The sequence below is a fragment of the Ischnura elegans genome, chromosome 2 (genome assembly GCF_921293095.1).
Source record: "Ischnura elegans chromosome 2, ioIscEleg1.1, whole genome shotgun sequence".
Lineage (NCBI taxonomy): Eukaryota > Metazoa > Arthropoda > Insecta > Odonata > Coenagrionidae > Ischnura > Ischnura elegans.
This window is the reverse complement of record NC_060247.1, coordinates 121,598,425-121,616,335: the sequence shown is the minus strand read 5'-3', so window position 1 is coordinate 121,616,335 and position 17,911 is coordinate 121,598,425. Positions and strand designations below refer to the sequence as shown.

Here is a 17,911-nt window from a genome sequence, read left to right as displayed (position 1 = left end):
TTCGCAACAATTGACTTGGAAACCAGAAATATATGACCGAAAACCTTAGAATTGATTTCAGACTCGGACTTTTTTCTATCTCGAATGTTTTAGCCTTGAAACCCCTTAAGGCAAATTCAAAAAAATTTGGTTTGGACCACGAACTTAGAATAATAGAGGTTTGGACCCATATTGTGAGATCAAAAGATCATATTTGTATAATTTTGCTTAAACTCAACGAAACTTAAGACCTTTTCCCATAAGTATGCCAATTTTTAAGAATATTGCTCGAGGGTAAATTAATAAAATTAGGGGTCGAAAATGACACACGGCCAATGGGACAGTCTGTATTGTGCTGCAGGCTTACCCTTGTTAGCAGTTGTGTCTTCCATAACTAAAATAATCAAATGTCTGAAAACTGAAAATAATTTAAATGTTCAAAACACTAAGTAAACTATTAGCTATAACTTTGACACTAGTAGGTTTAAAACACTGAAACGGATCATTCCTGCTTACGAAGTGACTTGGAGGACTACCAGAACAGTGATAACATAGATGGGGTTGGTGAGGTGGTGACGGTGCTCGCGAGGAATATACCTGAACTATTGTATTTCGTGATTACACTCCTGAAAGGTGAGATGAACTGTGATGGATAATTAGGATGAATGTATTGTACTTGAACAAATTAATAATTATAATATTAATTATATTATAATAATTATATTATTTATAATTAATTATAGAATTCACATTAAATGCCCCCTGATTTCCTAAAACGATAACGACTGAGAAGAAAATGATTAAAATTATTCAATTTTAATGTAACATGATTAAATTATAACTTTAGGTGGAACACATCCTGAGATACTGCAATATGCTCCTGTGACTGTAATATCCAATGATGAGTGCAGTAAATCCTACGACGAAAGCTTTGTGACTGACGGCAGGATGTGTACACGCGGTGATTCGGGTGAAGGAGGATGCACGGTTAGAACCTCAGTTAGGACCCAGTTTTTAATTTTAATTGTATTGCTGATTCACCTCCAAGCAGCTCCATGTTTACATTTCCTGGTAACGTAACACCACCCCAAATTGTCACATTGCCCCTTGTGCGCTTTTTTTCGAGAAATCGAATCGAACCATGCACCATTGACTTAGGCTGGTTGGAAGTCCATAGTCCCTTTGAGTTACTGCTCTTGACGGACCAACATAGCCTTATATCTAGTAATGTGTACTTCGGTAAAATTTATGCGGGAATTAAGGAATTATGGATTGCGCAGTGGTACGGAAAGGCAAAGGTCTGAAAATCAAACCAGGAAAATTTTTTCCAAAGGCAAATCAATATGTCAATTCACGCGGCAGGGTTGAAAAATATAAAGTGTGATTAATTTTTGAAAATTACAAAGCTTGTTTATTTCAATTCATAATACAGTTTAAATGTGTAGTGCCTAAATATTTTCAGATTATTCATTTCACATTGCTTAGTATCCAATCTCTGTAGTAACTTACTCTCGTGTAACCATCCGGTGCAATGCCACATCCTTTCGAGCTGTGAAATGAGGTTATTCCAATCAAGAGATTTGGACCACCTCCGGATAAATCCTTAAAAAGCGGTCCACCCTCATCACCCTAAGTATGAAGGAAAAAATTCGCTGAATGAGGTACAAAAGTATTTCAAATGTGCAGCACTCGATATTTGTACCAAAAATCAAATAATTTTTTGCTATTGTTTCATTTTATGGCCTTTAAACTTTAATTTTATAAGGAAAATTGTCTTGTATATTGATGTGTAAAAGCAAAAGTAAAATAATGTTTTCGCTTGACAATTTTAATTGATAAAAAAAGGAAAACATTGTTTACAGGTTTCAAAGAGCTTTCTAAGACTTTTCAACCTTGTTAAGTTAAAAGTTTTGTTTTGATAATAAGTTACGCTCTAGCATAATTATTACTTTTATTCCAGTGGTAATTTTTAAAGGTAAAACTGAGGTTCTAACCGTGCATCCTCCTTCACCCGAATCACCGCGTGCACAAATCCTGCCGTCAGTCACATAGCTTTCGCCCCAGGTTTTAATGCACTCATCATTGGATATTACAGTCATAGGAGCATATTGCAGTATCTCAGAATAAGGTCCCTCTATAATTATAAATAATTCATGCTACATTAAAACTGAATAATTTAATTCATTTTCTTCTCAGTCGTTACCATTTGAGGAAATCGGGGGGCATTTACTATGAATTCGCTAAAAGGAGACTTTGCCTAACTGATGTCAAGAAAGAAGATGAAACCTCTTTTATTTGAAAGAAGACACTAGGGTGGTGCGAAAAAAGTCAAGTTCCAAATTCAGTGTCGTAATAGCGCGGAAAAGTTGCGATACGTTAGTACAAGAAAAACAAAAAAAGAATTATTAAAATCGGACGTCATCTTCCGATCCCGCAAAACACCTGAAAAAATGACAAAAATGAAAACAATTGTTTTTTTTTGGTTGTGCAAAAAATTAAATAAACTTTATATTTTTTAACGCTATTGCTAAAAATGATTACAAATAGTATAGGTTTTTAGTAATATATACATATTCATGGCTTTAAACAAATATATCCGGTCGCGAAAAATCATTAAAAATGTATAAAAATTGCAAATTAGGCGATTTTTCAGAGTTGTGTAATAATTACTTTATTAATAATATTTTATGCTCAAACTTTTAGTCTAATATACATGTTTGATTATGCAGCTCTTCCTTTATTAAGATATGATTTAATAATATTTAAACATCCCAGAACTCTCCGGGGGGAGGTGGCCTTACTTCGGGTTCAACCCTTTCCCTTCCCTCAATCCAACCAATGAGGGTTAGTGCAACTTAAATATTTACATTTTTTGTCCTACTTTTAGCTTTTAGTTTTTGAACGCTACTTTATACTACGATTTGGTGGTGAAGTCTGACATAATGGACCTTGATTTGAATATAGCCCTAATAAATCCATCTCTGGAAAGATAACCACAAAGCTTAAGGGATGCCTCTGTTACCAATTTCACTCACGGCTCCACTGCTTGCGTGTGACGTGGGAAGATTTAATATCCCAATCTGTTTTATCGCCTGATTCAATGAAGGAAGCTATTTCTTCATTGGTCATTCTCCGAAGAAGAGGTGGAGTAGATAGTTTTACTATACTCCGGTCAATCAATTCTATATATTCAGTTGCTTTGAAGTCCATGGTAGGAGTAATTAAGTTTCCGATGGGTTTGCCTTTTGGTTAAGTCTGTGGCTTTTAATACTCTTTTTAGCTGTTGCTCTCTAATGTGCCTCCTATAATAAAAAAAACATCGCCATCAATACGTTCTCTGGGTGAGCAAAGTAAAAGTTCCGTTCAATAACCGGGAAAACTACTTAATTTTAATCTTAAGTCAAGAATCAAGAGGTTTCTATTGCTCTGTACACACGAACAGGCATGTAAGATTTAAAATAAAAGTAACTACGTCTTCAAAAGCATCTGAGGGGTTTTCGGTACTTACGTAAAGTCGGAGAACTCGATTTGGATAGGTAAGCCATCTAGCATGTGAAAATGGTCCTGGATCACGGTTTGCTAAGTCATTTGGAAAGTCACCACAAATAATTGCTTGACTTATGTTAATAAGGTATCTTTGGCCCTTGCTCAAAATTTATCCATCCACTTGTAGAATTTCATATTCAATTGTTTGGAAATGCAGTAAATAAATTGGAAGCTTTCCAAAATCATTCAGTTTTAGAATTCCCACTTAAAGATTTTTGGCCAGTTAATTCACAATCCAAATACTGAAAAAGATGGCGGAAAAGTAATTCAATGAAATGAAGCAAACAAACTGCCCACTGCAGCGGATGTCCAATGTGTTCTTCGATTTCTCTCATAGGTTATATACCACCTTTATATCCAATGTTGGTGTTGTGCCATCACAGCAAACTAAATCTAAGTACTTCAACGATACTCCTTGATCAGAGAAATGAGATAATATGAAGGCCAAATGTCTTTAGCAGACCCGAAGCTTGGATAAACATGACTTGCATACACAGAGGACGGTTCTTTTATTAAGGAATGGTGTTCCTCTTTAACTGTCCAACGGTACTCCTTCGATTCAATCATTTCTATTTCTAGGGTATCGTCTATCCTTCCGTCAAAGTATTACCCGTGTAGTTCACCTAAATCAATTTGCAATCACAATGCAAAGCTGTAGTTTGTGATTTACCCCTCTGGATTTACTGTAAATCGCTTTTAGTATTTCTCATTTCCCTTCTAATATCACATCATTCAATGAACTTGAAGTATCTCCTTCAGTTATAACACCAATGTCTTCAAGTGCACTAGATTCTATAACAGCAGCTGCACGGTCACAATCACAATGCAAAGCTGTAGTTTGTAATTTTACCCTCATTTGCCGTGGTGACAAATTTTTCTTGGATGTACTACACATTTAATCTTCAAAGTCATCAAATTGCTCCTTGATTGTTAAATTTTGCGTGGCGTCATTTAAAACCTTAACATCTTCACTCTCGATTTCAACAGGGTTAACATGCTGCCTTTTTAAAGCACAATTTTGCCTTTCAAGTCTAGTGGTCAGCTATATTGTCTCTTTTTGATCTACTGGATTAACTAAAACTTCAATAAAATTTGTCATAAGTAATTACTACATAACTCTGAAAAATCGGCTAATTTGCAATTTTTATACATTTTTAATGATCTTGCGCGATCGGATATAACTGTTTAAAGCCATGTATATGTATGTATTACTAATAATCTACACCATTTGTAATCATTTTTAGCTATAGCGTTAAAAAATATAAAAATTATTTAATTTTTTTACAACAAAAAAAATACAATTTTTTTCATTTTTGTAATTTTTTCAGGTGCTTTGCGGGATCGGAAGATGACGTCCGATTTTAATAATTCTTTTTTTGTTTTTCTTGTACTAACGTATCGCAACTTTTCTGCGCTATTACGACACTGACTTTGTAACTTGAGTTTTTTCGCACCACCCTACTAGACACTCAGATAGGAATACTGTTGAAGGGTTTTGTCCAAATACGCCCGGGTTTAAGGGAAAAAAGCATTTAAAAATTTAAAAATATGGTTACCTAGAATAAAATGTTATAATTTTCTTTCATTGTTCAAGGCCGATTTGGCCGAGTGGTAGCGAGTCGAGTTTCACTGTTGAAGGGTTTTGTCCAAATACGCCCGGTTTTAAGGGAAAAAAGCATTTAAAAAATTAAAAATATGCTTACCTAGAATACAATATTATAATTTCGTTCATTGTTCTAGCCCGATTTGGCCGAGTGGTAGCGAGTCGAGTTTCCGTTTTGAAGGACCAGGGTCGAGACTCTGAGAGAGTAAATTTTTTCCAGTCTGCCAACTCCTCCATTTTTTGTAATCTGTCCCATCGTCTTCAGATTTGTTCATTTCAGACGTTTTACATTTTTTTACTTCACTTCTTTTTGAGAATATGCACTAAACTGACATTTATGTCTCAAGCTAATCCTTGCTTCAAATCATTCTTTCCGTTGCCAAGGTTCATCCAAGCAGGAATCACAAAACCGTGGTGCTGGCACCGAAGTGCAGGGAACGGATTTCCAAAGCAAAAGATTTTAAACATACTGTCTTCGGAGAGTTTCCAAGGCTCCATACGGGAGAAAAATATAAAATCAGGGGGAACGAAACTCGACAAACTTGAAATGATCAACAGATGGGTAAACGATTTGAGGAAGCCAGGAACAGGAATGAGCCGGTGATGACCCGGACGTTACAAGAATATGCTATTTCAGCGTGATTTCAGCACATATCTCCAGGATTTGAATTCTCTGCCAGTGCTTCTTGGATTGCATCTTTCAAGAAGAGACACCGGATCGCGGGACCTAAAGTAACATAATACGAGTCAACGAGCGAGCAGGCGTGTGCTGAAGTAATATTGCAATCAGCAGTGACGTTTCAGGAGCAAACACAAAGCCCAATCCCCAAATATAATAGATTTTGTAATTAATACAGATCAGACGTCCGTCGGGCGTCGGGCGTCCGTAGAGGTGGATATAAAGAGAACGCTCCCCAAGAAAGGAGAGAATATTGTTCAGGTGGCTCTTGGGAGTGCGGTCGAAGTAACACACTCGTACACAGAGCAGGATGCTGCTACGGCCTCAGGAAAGCTGCTTCCTAAAGTTTTTATTGTGCATGTCAGAACCTGGAGGTAATTTTGGTCCGCGAGTGTGTGAAGAAACAGGAGAGTGAATTTTTAAATGTTTCTGTTGTGTATTCTAAATCTGGAAAACTTACGACTGGGTTATATTTCAAGTTTAAAAAAATGTTCTCCAGCCATGCGTTAAGAACAATACATTTTACTGCTTATTGCTGCGTGGGGGACAAACAAATAGTGCCATTTTTGATGAACTATTTATCGACGAGGAAGGAGAACCGATATGCAGCGTAAAAAATATACCACCGAAGTGCACATCCGTAAGCCAACCGTGCGATGTATATTTTTACAGGAAAGTAAAGCTGTTTATTGCACGAATCCAGAACTGCACCTTCCTCCTTCAAGGGAAAAGAGAGATTTCCTCACGTGAGGATGGAATAAAAATCCATTCAATCGTGCATCATCAGTTGTCCCCACCAGCGTTCAATGATAAGCAGACGTATGCATAGTATGCCTCGAAGTTAGTAGAGAATTGAATTGTTTTAAAAAAATTAAGGGAAATATGTTTCCCTCAAGACTTAAAGAAACGCAAGTACGAATACTCAGGTAACAGTTTCATAGAATGAGCATGGTGATTTTCAATTGTGTGATTTACTTGTTTTTATGACAATAGGGAAGTACACTAGTGTTTCAAATGCACCAAACACATTTTTAAAATTAGAGTTCAGAATAACATAATGTCGTAAAACCACAGTTTAAATCCTAATTGTGAATACTTGATTCGAGATAACCGTCCGAAATATGGAAAAATTCAAAGGCCGCTAAAGCGGGTGTCCATGTTGAATATTGGCCGTGACGTCACATCGTTTTCCCATCTGTTGATCATTTCAAGTTTGTCGAGTTTCGTTCCCCCTGATTTTATATTTTTCTCCCGTATGGAGCCTTGGAAACTCTCCGAAGACAGTATGTTTAAAATCTTTTGCTTTGGAAATCCGTTCCCTGCACTTCGGTGCCAGCACCACGGTTTTGTGATTCCTGCTTGGATGAACCTTGGCAACGGAAAGAATGATTTGAAGCAAGGATTAGCTTGTGACATAAATGTCAGTTTAGTGCATATTCTCAAAAAGAAGTGAAGTAAAAAAATGTAAAACGTCTGAAATGAACAAATCTGAAGACGATGGGACAGATTACAAAAAATGGAGGAGTTGGCAGACTGGAAAAAATTTACTCTTTCAGAGTCTCGACCCTGGTCCTTCAAAACGGAAACTCGACTCGCTACCACTCGGCCAAATCGGGCTAGAACAATGAACGAAATTATAATATTATATTCTAGGTAACCATATCTTTAAAATTTTAAATGCTTTTTTCCCTTAAATCCGGGCGTATTTGGACAAAACCCTTCAACAGTATTCCTATCTAAGTGTCTACTTTCAAATAAAAAAGGTTTCATCTTCTTTCTTGACATCAGTTAGGCAAAGTCTCCGTAAGCTTAAATTGATGGACTACTTGGATGGTAGTAATGTCGCATTAAATATTATTGGTTAAGGTAGCTGACTGGCGATTACTAACTTAATTTCACAGATGCAGAAACTATATTTACGTATATCCACAATGATATACCTACCTTGGAATGAAGAATACCTCATTTTTATATTAAAATAGAATGTAATTGCACTTTTCTGGCACAAGGACTTGTCCCAGATTAAGGCCCTTCGAGTCAAAATGCGTCAGATATGCGGTTAATTTATAATGGAAAATTGCAATTACATTTTATTTTCTATGTTAAAATTCCACTCTATTGCTCCTGAGTGAGTTTTTTTTATAGATTTTTTTCTCCCAGGCAGCTGAATTTTGTGACAGTTGTTGAATTCAAAATTTAATGAATTCTTAGTGCTGTCCAGCTTTCTTTAGTTCTTGAATAATTATCCGTCAGAGGAAATAAGCCATACAAAAACGCGAATAGTCTTACCCTTATAAGAAGAACCCCATCCACTAATCCACGCTGGATCATTGGCATATGTATCGTTGTTTGCTGGAAGCAAGGCCTGTGATATGTTCTCTGGAAAGAGATGAGAAGCCTTTGAATAGATAAGTTCTCATGTAGCCGTTGAAAACAATCTTGCGATGAAATTCTCTACCATGTGTTTTGTGGAATTATTAACTCGGCCGGAAAAAAGGATGATTCCCTATCAGTAGGGCTCTTTGATTTTCGCGAACGCGAAATTTCGCAATTTTTCGCGAATTTCGGCACATTTTCAGTATTTACCCGAATTTCAATGCTTTTGACTTTTTCTGCGATTTTTTCCATGATTTTGAAAGAATTTTTGATCAATAGCTACTTTTTAAATTTCAAACAACCAAAAAGCGCTTCTGTTTTTTTAAAACAAATCCGCGAATAAAGTTGAAGCCGCGAAGTTAAACTACGGACTCTCGACGCCGCCGTATTTCCCCATCCCAAAAACTCACATTCGAAACGTTATCATTGACATCGCTACGCCGCCATTAAGTTCTTTTTTCCTACCAACTAAACATTGCTTGTCCCGACAGTGTCGTGAAGAAGAGCTCCCAAAGCGGCCGACAGTACGTTGAAGACACAAGTTCATTCAGGAGGAATTTCCCCTAGTCCCCGATGCGCATTGGAACCGGTCTCTACGCGAACCTCAATTGCCCTCAAACATTGTTCCGAAAAATAAATCCGCCCTCGAAGTGCAAATGCGTTGAGGGCCGTGGCTACTACTGTTGCGCTCTGGGAGCCCCCAATCCCAGACTGCGTGCGAAGAAGGTGGTATGGTGACATATTTGGAATCAAATGCACACGTGCTGCGATAATTTCCACTAAGATCGAGTATTTTAATTCGTCATCAAAACGATCTTTTCATGATGGCCGCCGTGCGCAACAATTTTCGAAGCTCCTTTTCCAGCAGTCCTCCGTTGCGGCCAAAGTTCGTTTGCGGGAAATGTCTGGATTTTTGTTATCGATAGGTAAGTGGTTAATACGTGGGTTAAAAGTGAAAGTCATATTCTTTAGTGTGATTTTTTGTCGTTTGGAATGCTGAAATTCGTTAACGTGTTTACGAGTAAGCTGGCGAAGGATTTTATGTTTTTGACAGACAAAACCAAATTGTAATATACAAATTCTGCAATGCCGGAATTGATTGCATCATGAGGATTCCTGACAGAAGCACCTAGCCACAGTTCTTCACAAAAGCAAGGAGTCCCATGACGCTGGACCATCGGCATGACAGGTGTCACTGCAAGACTCTTTAGGTAAATAAAAAATAACCAAGCTAGATAAAGAACAGTTCAATTATGATTTAACATAATAGAAAATCTTGCTCTAAGAGGTTCCTCAATAAAAACTGCCCTGGTTAGTTTTTCTTAGGAGTTAAAAGAGGCTGTAAAAGATAGGCCATTTAGAGTAAAGTGCGACGAATCATCTGAGAAATGCATCTTCATTGTCATTATAAACCCACTTAATTGCTCAAGTAAGCGGTGTATTTATGTAATGTTGACTCTGTAACAGTTTGAAGCCCGTGGTATTTTCATGTGCAGATTGCCAAAAAAACAGGGCTTTTATTGTTTTTTAATAAATTATTTCCTAATCTGAAAATAACATTTAGGGGCCACTAAATGACACCACCTGCCATACAAGAAGACCGGATAGCTATAGAAAGAGGCTAAATAGTTCAGGACAGAGAAATATGCGGGGAATATTTTTCCCCAGAATCAAATACGAAAGCCTGAGCTCTACTCAGGCTCGGGTCCCTGGCTGAAAATATCCATCCCAAGGAATATTTGGGCTTCAAAGTGTTAATGGAACCATTCCATGAAGACACATATATAGTCTTGGGGCTACAAGCTCAACTTAGTAGCCAGCATGGTCTACACAACTTCAGGAGCTCAACATGTATTACACTATGCAAACTTATGTCCTTGAAGAAAGCATCAATACCTGTCACACCTAAGGAGCAGGTACCCTAATGGATCACATTGTGCCAACTTGTTCCTATTCCTGTATTAACGAGGTGCATTAGATGGGATACGTTAGCGGAATACATTAAAGAATATTGTAAGGACTTAAGAATTTTGGCCAACTTCCGATGAAGAGATTAGTTTCATGGTATAAAATTGCAAGCATAAGTAGACTGTTTATTATTTTATATGTTAGGAAGTTGATAAGTTAAGTTTGAAGCTTTAAATATTTTGCATTATCTTGTGATCAGTATTCTCCCTTTGATATTAGTTGCTTAGTAGTATTTGGCTCGATAAAAGTTCATTTTGTTCTTGAAAAAGTATGTTTTATTCAACGATATTTTTACCGCCTTTATCACAATATGATTCTTTTTACCGACTTTAGATGCTGAATTTTGGTCCATTTTTATGCCGCCAAGTGAAGATTTTATTTACCATAATTTAGGAGCCCTACCTATCAGTATCGGCTTGAATTCAACGGAGACCCCGGGTGAAAAAGAAAATATTAGGCAAAAATGCTGGGGAGACGGTCGGGTAATATGGCGTCAGTGAGCGGAAGGCTTGTGGGTGATGGTGGATGATGGAGATATCGGCATCTAAATTTACATTATACCCTGCGAGAAAACCTCTGGGGTGTTTGGCAGGGGGTGAACAATTACCAGCATGCGGCATGCAATAGGATCCCCACATGTACACCACACGGTCCAAAAAACATAACGCATAATAAAAAATCTTACTATCACATTCATGCAAAGGCAAAACTTGCCAACTACTCATTATGGTTTTTTTTCCAATAAAACTAGAACACACGACGCATGCTATTAGGCATAACAAAAAAATTAAGAAACATGCAAAGCATTTTTTTCGAAGATGAAATCACCTCCTATGAGTGAAAGCTTTTTGTCCACGACTGCTTATACGACGAGTGAACTCGCTTTTCATGAAGCTATATTTTGGGGTCGATCCACAAGCCGCAACCCGGTGGACGCACACGGTGACTTTAGCCTCAAGCCGCTAGCACGCCGAGTTAACACGGTAGTAATCTGCATGCATCTACCTGTACCTTCTTCCCTTCTCCTTTTCCCGAATATACAATAAAAGTAATGGGTGATTTTCTTTAATTCATTTTTCTCTGCATCAAGTCCCAATCACAACAACTTTATTTGGTGTAACATTGGAGTTGAATGCTTTCGGAAAGCGGTTACCAGTTAAAAAAAGACGGATATTTCTTGGAATTAACCAGTAGCAAGTAAAAAATAATAACTAACGAACACCACATGAGCAATCCAATTTTTTCCTCAAGATTACCACACAATCTCAGCTATAGATATGGAATATTTCGCGTATAGGTCCTACCTTACCTTACCCGGTACCATGATGAGTACCCGAAGGTGACGCATGAATGCGTCGAGACTAGTTTTCGAGTAAACATTAAATTGGACATACACCACATCCTTTGCACTTCATTTTACATCATTATGTTCCACTACATCTCGCCTCACACCGCATTGATTACATTTAAAATACCTATGTAAAGCTCACCATATCACAATTGTTTCTTTAAGCTGAGGAAACTTTTCTAATAGATAATTGTATAGAGTAATAGGTAGTATTTGTAAAGAATAAAAGTGAGTTTGTTTAATGAAGGCAAAGCGCATCCTTAGGAGATCACACCGTAGACAAATATTAGTATTATCAGTTTTCGTAGTTATTCACTACTTATACAGACCATTAAATTGGAGTTGTTCTGACAGCTTCAGCAAGGCAATATCATTCACAAGATAGTCGTTTGTATATCCATCGTGAATAATGGGCTCCGTAGATTGCACAATAACTCGCGAGCTTTCATCGCCGTGAAGATTTGTAACTCCCGCGTGGATGGTGAACGTGGAACCCCTGAAAAATCCACACATGAAATATAATTTTACAATGAAATCGCGATCATGAATTCCAAATTTATGGCAAGCAATATGACTTCCTGAAGGAAGTAAAAAAAAAATCAAATATCCTCCTCAGCCATGTACTACTCTGAAAATCGTATTAGGATACGTAATATACTGTTAGGCCACCCGGCGTTGCTCGGGGAGGATAGTACACAGAGAAGAGGGAAACTTGGAACTTGGACTTGGTGATCATAAAGAATTTTTATGTTCTCTCTTGGGGCGTGTCAAGAGTTGTGGTTAATAGGTTAACCCCGTTGGTTAACCTATTTTTTACATCATATTTGATAATAAACCAATAGATTTTAATTGTAATTTAAAAATTTACTTGCCTTATGTTGATGTTCAACTTCGAAAATCAATACTTCATTCTCGTTGAATAAAAATATTGCCATTTGGCCATGCAGTCTTTTTTAATGAAATGACAGCCGCAGTTTAATCTAAGTTGATGATTTCCTCACTTATCAGTGAGAAATCGGACTCAGGTCACACTTTCAAATCCTTCATAATTCTCCCACATAATACTGTAAGCTTTATCTGGAGCTTTAACAACGTTACCTCCTCACTTATTCTTTAAGTTAGGATACCTCTAGGAAAACGTTGATTCTATTACGGTAATCTATCTTTTTTAAAGTAATTACTCCTTGACACCTTCACGAAATTCGACTCACCCTGTTGCACATAGAGCCGATGTTAGCACATATGAAGGATGAATGATCACGCCTCCACAGAATTCATTTGCATCAGAGTGTATGGAAACCTGGAAGGGAATTTGTCCTAGTTCAGCTGAGAACCCACCAGAAATCTTAGGCTGTACTGATTCGTACCCTGAAATATGATAATCCACGTATTAGAATGCTGACAGTCAAGGATTAATTTCTAATAAGTGTATGTATAATCATGGTTAGAAAGCTTTATTGATTTTGGCCACACTTAAGACCTGCAACTCTTTAGTTCTTCTGCTGTGTAAATGAACTTTATGAAGAAGTTATACGTAAAGAAAATCTATGATAATTATAGTAGGAGTAGAAGAAATAAAAGCTTGGCTATTTTCACATGGTAATTCATTGTGATCGACCATGATTTCAATACAGCGTATCATTGCCAAAGTGGTTATCATCACAATAAATTACCTTGTGGAAATTCGCGAAGTTTTTATTTCGTCTATTCCTACGATATAGGATTTCCACAAAGTTACGCCCGTTACTATTTCTTATACTATAATAATTTGCTATTTGTGATATTTCAACATGGAAAGGATCGAAAATTTCATTTTTTCATTTTCATGATACTGCTTCAATTTATTGTAACAAATATGTTCTCGAAATTGTGATGATAGGAAAAAAAAAATGAAGTTGATGATGATGATAATGATAGAGGTGTGAATCCAGCTGTAATGATAGATTTTTACAAAAAATATTATTTGTTCCGATTCAGGCTACAATTCGTAAGTAAAAAAAGAATAGTTCATTTTCGTAATCAACTTCACTGTACTTAAAATTTCATAAGTAGCATTCAGGGGTAGGTAAATCGATATTAGTGAGTTGTACTTTAAGTTCTCTCCAAAGCTATTCTAAAAACAGTGAATGGCTCTATTTCCAGGAGTTGGACAACGTTAGGCACGAAAAAATTCGGGCACAGTGTTTTGAACTATTACTGCAATATATTTTGACATATTTTCCCAAGTAACTATCGAAAAATAAAAAAAAAATCTCATATTCGAAGTTATGGGGCATAACTCGAGTTCCTAAAGTCAACGATAATTGAATTAGAGGTGGTGATGATTCTCGGCCAAAACTCATATTTGGGTTTCATGCCACAATTTGAATCTGGTAATTTAGGTAAAATTTATTTAATCATTTAGGTAAAATATCTAAGTTTGACTTGACATCTAACTCTTTTTTAAGAGAGCAATAGGGAGGATATTTACCGCCTGACCCGAAGCATATTATATAACTCTGATATTATGCAAATCATGAACATAATTTAGTTTTTAAACCCATAGCTTTTTTATCCTGCAAAAATATATAATCATACCTTGGTATTCTTTGTGTTTATTTTCAGTTGATGTTTCCCATTATCTTATCCATATTAGCCAGAATATTTTTTAAAACCTTCTCTGTTAATGCCATGGTGGCTGTGTCATCGGAAAATCTTAGCATGTTAAATTTTTCTCCATGGATATTCACTCAAGAAGCCTTTTTATTGATTTCATTAATTGCTTTACCGATATGGCAAGTGGCATTACGTGTCATTTCATCATAACTAAGTTATGGCCACTGTCCACAGTCGAGACGGAAGCGTTCGGGGAAGTGTGCTGGAAGTGTTGCGGGAGTGATCAGGAGGCGTTTAACGGCATGTAGACGCTCCCCGGCAGCTCCCCGAAAACTTTCTTATGGCCTGGTTACACGATATATTAACACGTACGGGTTAATGTCTAAATGTATGAACGCGAGAATGAACGCCAAAATGCACCGTGTAACCACCCAACTTGTGCGAATGCATGAACGGAAAATAGAACCTGTTCTAATTTGATTCATGCATTCGTACATGTTCCGTTCCGGTCCACCAAAATCAATCACGCAAACGTACATTAACTTGTACGTGTTAATGTACCGTGTAACCAGGCCTTTAGAATGTATTGACAACCACTAGCCTGTGTTTAGTGCAGAAATGAAGTAACCTTCCACCTCATTCACTTAGTATCTTATTATTCCGCTCTATTTCGATAGTGAATTTGATGCTCGGGTGTTGGTCGTTCCTTTGGTCCAAAAAAGCGTGAATAGCGTCTAGTCCATGAGGCCATATGATGAAGGTGTCATCAGCATATCTTGGGAAGCATTTAGGGCGTAACGGAGCAAATGAAAGGGCTCTCTCTTCAAAATCCTGCATATAAAAGTTGGAAATGGCTGACTACAAAGGGGATCCGATTGCAACTCCATCTGCCATTTCGTAGAAGCTACCGTTGTATTTAAAAAGGTGGATGTAAGCGCATGATGGAATAGCATTACTGTCCCACTGTCAAATTTTTCCTCCATAAGTTTGAACGTATCAGCAAGAGGAACCCGTGTGAACACGGAAACAACATCCAAGCTGACTATGATATCCGTCTTCTCTAAAGTAAGCTTTTCCAAGATGCCCACAAAATGCGATGAGTTTTTTATGTGGATTCCTCCCAGATTTTCCCTTCTACTCCACGGATCACTTATAAGAGACCGCTTAATCTAAGTACCATCTTGAAAGCCACCCGCCCTCTTCAAAAATCGCATTCAGTCACCACTACCCCACCCTCACCGTGCAACCGTCCCAGATGTAAAACCGTCAAGATTTTCTCTCCACCTCCAGCCTCTTTCCTCCCCAAACTTAAATGCCTGCCGATTTTCCCCTCCACTACTTGTACGTCCACCAATATCATTTACCTCCTCCATTGCAGCTTCTGCACCGCTCTCTATGTTGGCCAATGCTCCACCCCCCCCCCAACCTTTGAATAAATAATCACCGCGCCTCCTGCTGTCCGTCATCCCCCCACGCATCCCTCCCAACCCCCACACATTCTTTGTCTCACGACTCCTTCTTCAGTGAATGCTTCAAAGTATCAGTTATTGCATCCCTCCCCCTACTGACTCCGCCCTCAATCTCCACACCCTCGAATTGGCGTGCTTTTGGCATTTGAAAGCCAATAGGCATTCAGGGTTGAACATTTCCTGCTAAGCCTCCCTCCTCCCTCAACCTCCCCCCTCTCCCTTTTCCAACGTACTTCTTTCCCGCTACCCATTTTCCCTTTAGCTGAAGAAGTGGTTACCAGGGGCGCAGCTAGGAATTAAGGCTAGGGGGGGTTTTAAGGCGCAACTAATACTTACGGGTGAGGGGGTATTGCATACCTACCAGGGTAAGCAGGAGTTGCGGGGGTCCTCCTCCAGAAAAAATTGAAGAGTAATGGTTCAAAATGGCGAGTTTTACGGCTTTCTGTGGGATACTTGATAAATCCTAACACCATTCTATAACTAATAATGATTCAAATAAGTAAAATGGATTAAACTTAAAAATTTCTCTGAGCTCTGAGGGGGGGAAGGGGGTTTATCCCCCAAAACCCCCCCTCGCTGCGCCACTGGAGGTTACAACCTCGAAAGCTCCCAAGTTCTATTTTTCCTGTGAGTGTTTCTTCTTTTTTTGTGTCTATGCTTTTACATTAGTGACTTGATACGTGAATATATGTGTATCATGATCAGGGCATCATGCACTTCCTCTCACTTTGCGTCCCTCCCGGTGGCGAAACATGCGGCCACTCATCGGCGCCAATTCAATGACTGTTACAATGTATCAGTTTTGGCCTCCCTTCCCCCACAGACCACCCAATTAAACTAAATTCCATCGAATTAACCTACATCTGGCTGTTTAAAGCATTTCTTCCTCCCGGCTTAAATATCAACCGATAATCCCTCAATTGCCTCAGCACATTCTTCTCCCCCCCTTTGGACCCTACCTCCCCACTATTTCCCCTTCACTCAGCTCTCTTTTATCCTTTACCTACAGTCTCCTACCTAACTCTGAGGAAGGTGGATGTATACCACCGAAAATTTAGTTTAGTGGTATTGTGAATTGTGTATATAACTCACACAATCGATTTTGTTCCTCAGATGTTGAGAAAGAAGCTATTGCTTCGAAAGCTCCGAATCATATATTTTCCCGAGTGAGTTTTTGTTTGTATTTTAGAGACAGTCACTCGCGTTTTAACCATATATGCCTCCTAAGGTTCTGCACTTTATATTACTAATCGTTTTAATGATCAACGAGCTCTTACAATGATTTCACTCTAAATTATTTGATGAAGGTATTACGTTTATTATCATTCAAATGCTAATTTCACAATGATTAATGTTATGTTAGAGGTAATGTGGGGGATGAAATATAAAATAATAAAGTGTTTTTACCATCTTCAAGTGCCCTTAGCCGCATGATTCTTTTCGCGGAAACTGCCACCGATTGCCTGCCAATAGGACGAAGTCTTCTAACGTCAAATGCCTGTAAAAAGAATGTCATATACGTTTTAGATGCTCATACTAAATATTGTATGCAACCTTATGTAGCAGTTGCGTTGTAAACAATGTGTAGTTTGAAGAAGGTGATTATTCTTATAATTGTTGCAATGAGGCATGGTAAATATTTTGCTCTGCATTTATTTTACGCTTTTCAGGTTTCGTTTTATTATTAAACTTTTTGAATATATTTGATATGATAGCAAAGAGCGTCGTGTGTCAGATAAATTCATTGGGAAAGATTGTGTTTCATAAAGAAAAAAATATATGTTTGACTTTTTCGGTTTTTATCAAGCCTTCTTCTATGTGAAAATTGGTCTCAATTTGTTGGGCTAGCAAAAACATGGGGAATAAGGGCAATATCTATTTCCCTGTGTCTATTTGCGGGTAGTTGACGTTGACGATTTATTGGATAGACTGAAAATTAACTCAATACATCAGTAATTGGAGAAATAGATAGAAGAAATGTCGTTCATAGCTGATACGAGTAAGGAAATGTATTATTCTATGAAAATGTCAGGAAATAGTTTTGCTGGGAGTGAAGTAAAATATAAAAAAAGGTTTTCCGTTACTGTAAATTATATTTTTTGCAACAACTCAATTAAAACTATTGTAAGAACTAGGCAAATATGGTACGTACCTGTACTTGGGCACAGATGATCAAGACAACAACTTCTAAAAAGGTATTCATGTTTGAAGTAGAACTATCAGTGTGGGCCTACAAAGTGCGAATAAGGGACAGAGACTATCGGAAAATATGCGGAGATAATCATCCACGGATATCGCAGTATGCCGGTCAGTATCTTGAAACTCGGTGATCTTGCGATCAAGGTTTA

At 37.7% G+C, this 17,911-nt stretch overlaps 1 protein-coding gene across 1 annotated transcript; it reads right to left on the bottom strand.

Annotated features, from left to right (window-relative positions):
• Nucleotides 1-1,363: 1,363 nt before the first annotated feature.
• On the bottom strand, nucleotides 1,364-17,911 carry LOC124154534 (chymotrypsin-2-like). Its single transcript, XM_046528335.1, has 7 exons — nucleotides 17,716-17,911; nucleotides 16,971-17,061; nucleotides 12,711-12,867; nucleotides 11,829-11,995; nucleotides 8,097-8,186; nucleotides 1,974-2,113; nucleotides 1,364-1,608 (listed from the first exon to the last, which is right to left on the bottom strand). The coding sequence occupies exons 1-7, from the start codon at nucleotides 17,764-17,766 to the stop codon at nucleotides 1,447-1,449; spliced, it is 858 nt and encodes a 285-aa protein (XP_046384291.1). The 5' UTR covers nucleotides 17,767-17,911; the 3' UTR covers nucleotides 1,364-1,446.

What these genes read in the sequence shown, in the direction of transcription:
- LOC124154534 (XM_046528335.1), bottom strand. Translation starts at nt 17,766, where the DNA reads ATGAATACCTTTTTAGAAGTTGTTGTCTTGATCATCTGTGCCCAAGTA. An exon ending in TCGGCTCTATGTGCAACAGG is followed by an intron (nt 11,996 to 12,710) that starts GTGAGTCGAATT and finishes TGGATTTTTCAG; the next exon opens with GGGTTCCACGTTCACCATCC. An exon ending in CGGGTGAAGGAGGATGCACG is followed by an intron (nt 1,609 to 1,973) that starts GTTAGAACCTCA and finishes CTTCATACTTAG; the next exon opens with GGTGATGAGGGTGGACCGCT.